A 6753-nucleotide genomic window follows, 5' to 3' on the forward strand; every position below is an offset into this window, starting at 1 on the left:
TATAAGAATCCCTGGAAAAAAACATAAAAAATTTATAATGCATTCATACATACATCCATGCATTCTCCAAAATAAAAAACTCAGTCTGTTTTCATCTTCCCGTTGTTCCACACTGAGTCCATAACACCACTACAACACTCGAGCCAATGCTCGTCAAAGGATGACAGATCGAGAACAAGAGTTGGAAAGAATGAGCTCAGAAATATAGGACCTGCGAGAATATATGGGTATAGGTTCTTCATCTAGAACCTCACTTGCAGAGATTAAGGCATAAGTTATGAGATTTGTATACCCAAGTCTTTGAGGTGGCTTGATGACTCTTCTCGGCCTATCTCTTGCCAACAGGTAGTCATCGACAATTTCCTCAACTTCCTCAGTATCTTCAGCATCTTGTGTTTCTTCTTCGACTTGATCTGGATACGTAATTCAACATCAACATGCTCCACCTCAACATGAATCTCTTCATGCTCCAACTCTTATTCAAATATTTGTGCACTTCGACTAGTGTCATCAGTTTTCTTGAAAGTCAACCCAACTTCATTAAAAACTACATCTCGACTGGTGATACACCTCATGTGACTTGGCCATTTGCACCATATCCTATAAGATTTTACTTCTTCAGGGTATCTCATGGACATGGATCTCAGATCTCTAGGTTCGACCTTGTCTTGCCTAATTTGAGCATATGTTATGCAACCAAATACTCTAAGTTTGTCGAGATCAGATGGATGTCCCGATCAAACTTCTTCAGGTGTTTTCATATCTAAACCATATCATCAGGGATAAATAAAATGACTTTGTGGACTTTCTCTACCATAGTCATTCTTTCTTTATCCGTTAATGCAACTTCCATGGCTTCGGCTCCCTTCAACACTTCTAAACAACCTTGTTGAACCAGTATGATTTTCATCTTTAAGCGCCACGTACCGAAATCGTTCACTCCGGTGAATTTTTCAATCTCATACTTTGTTGACGGCGTCTTTTTCATGCTCACTGCACTAATTTGTTGTGAAAATGATACCGAAATAACAAAGTATACTCGATTTCTTGATCGACAAGAAACTCACAAGGGTAGAATAAAGGGAAGTATTAATAACACAACAAGTTGGTTATAAATTGATATTCTTTACTTTCTCTTTAAATCAAGATTACAAGTGTTACATAATAACAAATAACCCCTTTCACCCTAATTAGGATTTGCGTTATACAATAATGAAAGACTGGTATGCTATTTATAAGAAAACTAACACACTAAACTAATGGGCTTTTACACACAAACTCATTACACAAGCTAACTTAGAGAATAAGTTAACTTAAACAATTAGGCATAACAAAAATGCTCAATTCGACATGCTAACAATCTTAACATACTTCGACTACAACATGTGAACAAACTTCAACGACATACTAATGATCATGTCGGATTGTCGAACCAAGAAGTTATCATTCGACCATACTAGAGTTCGATCCAATATCTAATAAAACTCTTTCTTCATTCAATTATTCACTATCTTCTGACATAGTGGTTTAAAAACTTATATAAAAATTATAAAACAATAGATAATTATGCTCTTAAAACTCTCTTATAAGCCGCTTTTCTCCGGTTAGGAGTATATTTTTTAAAAAGTCTCCGAACAAAAACTAAAACATTTTTTAAAAGCCATATTCATTTATTAACTAAAGAAACTTCAAATAAGAACAACTTTTTTATGCTTAGACCTATCTTTACAAATATTATCCCAACAAACTCAATTAATCTTTTTATTTATCTCACTTCCACTTCCAAAAATTTATTTAATAATAGATTAGTGGTGTGAATTTCTAAACCCACCCCAAATTTGTGTTTAGAAAGAGTTTCAATTTTATGGAAAACGAAAATTGTTTAAAAAATCAAATTTAAATTTGAGGAGTTAAAGGCCGTATCTGATGTGACCCATTTCATTGCTATGCCTAATACCAAGTTGACAAATTATCATGGATGCTCACGTGTCAAATAGTTTACATTTTGATTTCACTTATTTAGCATTAGCACGCCACCCACGTTTTTTTCCAACAAGAAACGTTGGTGCCGTTCAATAATTTGTGAATACGACGCTTCCTATGTCTTGATGCGTCGGTCAAATTTTGCAAACTTACCATTCATCTTCTCCTCTAAATTTCCAAATCATTTAAACTCAAACTTCATACAACTAGATTAATTTATTCACATTCAATAGTAATATTTTAAATTTTCCTTAAATTATTTGATTGATGTTGGAAAAAGATAATAATAATTTTATAAAAAGAAAGATAATGATTATAATAAAGGATAAGTTAGTAATATTTTTATATAAAATTAAAAAATTAAATATATTTAACTGTATTTTTTATATTAAAATTATTTTACGTCTCAATATTTTATTTTATATATTATAATGCATATAATTGTTTTAATTGGGTAAAATAATTTTACATTTTCATATAATAGTTTTGTGGATATATTGATAATTTTATTTAATATACTACACCTACCCACCACCTTGGCACCTGTGTGTTTGATTCGGTGGGAAGACGAAGAAGATGAACGTGGATCTGGAATCCTTGGCCGAAGCCACTTCTGGAGCTATAGGATCATTGCTCAGTTCAACAATTCTCTACCCACTTGATACCTGCAAGACTAAGTATCAAGCAGAGGCACGTTCTCATGGTAATCGAAAGTACAAGTACGTCTAACTTCCCTTTCATCTTCACTTTATGCCTTCTTACTTTTGATTCTTATGCCCCTGGTTGTTTAAATCACTTTTTTCTTCTTGATTCGTTGTTTATGGTTTGTTGGGTTCGACCTTGTTATTATCGCTTATTGAGTTTTTTTATTGGTGGGTTTTTTATGGTTTCGATGTTGCTGGTGTAAAAATTGTTTTTTTTCCTCTAGAACTAAAAAAAATGGAGTTTGAATTGAGTTTTTTTTGTTAGGTAGTTCTTTTGACGTGGTGGGAAAGGATTCTTTTTCCCATTTTTTAAACAAATGAAAGTTACTTTTGAAATTGAGTAACTGTATTACAGTTCTTCATTCTGCATAATTGCCATGCTTTACAAGTTTCAAGTCTCTGTTTTTTTAGCATAAGCAAGGTTTTTAGAAACAGTCTATTACCGCGACAAAACGGTATCGGAAAATGCCAACACTGATACTATTATACACCGTTTTTGTGATAAAGACAAATTGTGGTTAATTCACACTGGAACGACCACAATCAGCGTCAGCACATCTGTACCGACCGAAATCGTGAAAGTCTCTAACGACCTCGATTGTAATTTTAAACCTTCCCGATACCTTTATTCACCGTTTTTGTGATGAAGAACAAGTTGTGGTTAATTCGCACTGCGACGACCGCAATCAGCGTGTCACAATATCTGAGTTGACCGAACTCGCAAAAGCCTCTACATGGCTGCAATGTGACCTCGGCCGTTATTTAAAACCTTGTCGTTACCATTATTCAGCGTTTTTGTAATTAAAAACAAATTGTGGTTAATTGACACCGCGACGACTGCAATCAGTGTCGCTACACCTGTACTGACCGAAATTGCGAAAGCCTCTACGCTACCGCAACGCGACCACAACTGTTATTTAAAACCTTGAGCATAAGTATCTCTTTTTTGTCAACTATCAATGGTGTATGTAGTTTGAGATGTATTGCTGATTAAATTGCAGTGTTTATTACTTTTGAAATATATTTTTGTTGTAGGGAGCAAATAGAACAGGTCCCATCATTATCATAGATGTGTGTTTGAGTTGTGTCCATATCAAAGTAAAGCACAATAGAGTTTATTTTCGTGGCGCTTGTCTGAGTTATCAGACACGTGCTGTGCGAGTACCAGACACTTGCCCACATGTTTGACCTGGAGACACAACTTATCCTAGAAGTGCCGTGCGTCATATTGTATTGTTGTGCACATTGAAAAATGGAATGCTGTTAGCTTTGGTTTATATTATACTTCTGATTTTCGCAATCAAATTCTTGAATGAGTTGAATTGCATTTCTTGAATTAGTCAGTAGAATGTATCTCTTGCGCTGTTGTCAAATAGATGTGCTATAGCATAGCGTAATATGAACAAATTGCTATTGGTTCCACAATACATTGTTCATTACAAATAGCTGCTATAGAACTCTTTAGCAGTGTAGCATAGCTGAATTTGAACAAACCTCTATTTACCACGATCCACAATTGATAGCATTAATCTCTCAGGTTTATGTACTTAGTTACAAAGTACTTGTCTTGCCTATGCAGGAACCTCTCTGATGTGTTATGGGAGGCAGTATCTAACCGTCAGGTGCTTTCCCTTTACCAAGGCCTTGGAACGAAGAATCTTCAATCCTTCATTTCACAGTTTATCTACTTCTATGGCTACAGTTACTTTAAAAGGCTGTACCTGGAAAAAAGTGGATATAAATCCATTGGAACAAGAGCAAACTTGTTAATCGCTGCTGCTGCTGGGGCTGTCACAGCCATTACAACTCAGGTGACGTAGCATTACCTATTGATTCACTGTTAGAATTTGGAACCGAACTGATTCATCTCTGGGATTTATCAAGTTCAACCGTTTTAATACACTGTTAAGTTTATAATACTTAGTATGTGCTTTGGTCAATCATACACGATGTTAAATAAATAGATATGATAAATCACGGTTGCACTTACTTGTCACTATCTACAAATATAATTACTATCGGTTTGTTCTTTGTTATGTTGTGTATGAGGGAATATATTTTAATCGAACTTTGTAAGTTTAATAATCTTATCGATGACTATGTAGCCCCTGGATACAGCCTCTTCAAGGATGCAGACAAGTGCCTTTGGAAAGTCTAAAGGACTACTGAAAACTCTTACTGAAGGCTCATGGAGTGATATATTCGACGGCCTTAGCGTTTCCTTGCTTCTGACCTCAAACCCTGCAATTCAGGTAGCTCAAGCTAGTTTCTACCAACCACAACCATCGTTTTTGTTCGTTTTAGTTACATTGTATTTAGAAGGCTTGATCTAAGATCGATATAGCTTAATTTTGAAAAATTTTGTGCTATAGTATACAGTGTTTGATCAGCTGAAACAGCGAGTACTGACGAATAAACAAAACACCGCTGAGAAAGAAGTATCTCCAGCATCACTGTCTGCGTTTATGGCCTTTCTTTTAGGTGCAATTTCAAAGAGCATTGCTACCTGTCTAACCTATCCTGCCATCAGGTGTGTAATCGTTCCTTCTGACTTGTTTTGATCTGCAAACTTAGTTTCAGGGCACAACTGAGAGCCTTTTTTCTTTGTGTAGGTGCAAAGTCATCATTCAAGCTGCAGAAGCGGATGACGAAACTTCCGAAAAAAAGATTAAATCATCGAAAACTGTGTCCAGCGTTCTCTGCGGAATATGGAAAAGGGAGGGCATTTTGGGCTATTTCAAAGGATTACATGCTCAGATATTGAAAACTGTTTTGAGCTCGGCACTGCTCTTGATGATCAAGGAAAAGATCTCTGCCACTACCTGGGTCCTTATTCTTGCAATTAAAAGGTATCTCTTACTCCCAAAGGGCAGGGTTAAGAACTTGTAAGTTTTACTATAGTTGTTATTGGAGGAAGAAGGTTCTACGCATTTTCGATAATGGATTTGGTTAGAATGCAACGTGTGCATTTTACGGATACGTCCATTTCTTTAGAGCTGAGACAAGGTTCTTTTTCTGGCTTCTCTTTAGTCCAATATCCTTCACTAGTCGATGTAGAACAATGTGTCCAAGAATTCATGCAAACGATAGACCATAGCTAGATTGGAAGTCTTTTAACAATAAATGCATTCGAGTTTTGATTTGTTACATTTCAGACACGAAGTAACGAATGTCGTTACTTAGTTTTTGTTTATAGTTGGTTTTTTTATATGTTGTGGAAATCCTACATCAGAAGGATATAAGTTAAGGTTAACTTAAGTGCTTAATAAATAAAGTAAGCACTCTTTGATGCAGTAGCTTCAGTTTCAAGTTAATAAAGTTTGTTATTTTTCTAATTTTGTTGTTGATACTCTTAGAATTTTTGTTCTGTATCTTCTATTCAATCAAGTTTCTTTACTCTAGGAGTTTGTTTGGATTGACTTGTGAAACTATTTGGAAGAGTTTATTATAACATATCTATAAGCTGTTTTCGATTCGTTTTCGGAAGGTCTTTGATATAACTAATGAAGACAGCTTATATAAAAACAATTTGATTTGATTTTATCTTTTGTTACAAAAATAACATACATAAGAACATATAATGATAAAATGTTATAAACACTTAATTAAGATGTTTATAGAAATAAATCAAAAATATGGAGAAGGGTAAAAGAGATCTTGAAGTAAACAATTATTTTTGTTTTTAATTGTGTGGAGTGCTGTTACTAAATATTAGTAAATTCAATTAGAGATAGAACAACAAGCTGCTCCATCTTTAATGTAAACTAGAAAAATTCTCAAACTCTTGCAAAAAGTTTGGTTGGTAAGGAACTTTGTCTTAGTTAAGAGTTAGTTATTCAGCCAAGTGTGATTACTTGTTCTACAAGTAATGTCTCTCCTTATTGTATATAAGATCTATTAAGGGACAATGTTCAATAGAGCTTTCCTTTACATCAACAAGTGGTATCATGAGCCTCTTTCAATGGTCTTGTTGTTTTCTTTTAATCGTCAAACACAGTTTCTTGATTAAAGGCGGAAAAGTTTGTTATTTTGGTTATTTTCATCTTCCTTGTGTTAACACAGTTTC

At 34.5% G+C, this 6753-nt stretch overlaps 1 protein-coding gene across 1 annotated transcript; it reads left to right on the plus strand.

Annotated features, from left to right (window-relative positions):
* Positions 1 to 2455: 2455 nt before the first annotated feature.
* Positions 2456 to 6022, plus strand: LOC127119533 (peroxisomal adenine nucleotide carrier 1). Its single transcript, XM_051049772.1, has 5 exons — positions 2456 to 2702; positions 4267 to 4498; positions 4793 to 4939; positions 5060 to 5217; positions 5300 to 6022. The coding sequence occupies exons 1-5, from the start codon at positions 2560 to 2562 to the stop codon at positions 5574 to 5576; spliced, it is 957 nt and encodes a 318-aa protein (XP_050905729.1). The 5' UTR covers positions 2456 to 2559; the 3' UTR covers positions 5577 to 6022.
* The last annotated feature ends 731 nt before the right edge of the window (positions 6023 to 6753 follow it).

Source organism: Lathyrus oleraceus, chromosome 2 (assembly GCF_024323335.1).
Source record: "Lathyrus oleraceus cultivar Zhongwan6 chromosome 2, CAAS_Psat_ZW6_1.0, whole genome shotgun sequence".
NCBI classification, from domain to species: domain Eukaryota; kingdom Viridiplantae; phylum Streptophyta; class Magnoliopsida; order Fabales; family Fabaceae; genus Lathyrus; species Lathyrus oleraceus.

What these genes read in the sequence shown, in the direction of transcription:
- LOC127119533 (XM_051049772.1), top strand. Translation starts at nt 2,560, where the DNA reads ATGAACGTGGATCTGGAATCCTTGGCCGAAGCCACTTCTGGAGCTATA. An exon ending in TCACAGCCATTACAACTCAG is followed by an intron (nt 4,499 to 4,792) that starts GTGACGTAGCAT and finishes ATGACTATGTAG; the next exon opens with CCCCTGGATACAGCCTCTTC. An exon ending in CTAACCTATCCTGCCATCAG is followed by an intron (nt 5,218 to 5,299) that starts GTGTGTAATCGT and finishes TTCTTTGTGTAG; the next exon opens with GTGCAAAGTCATCATTCAAG.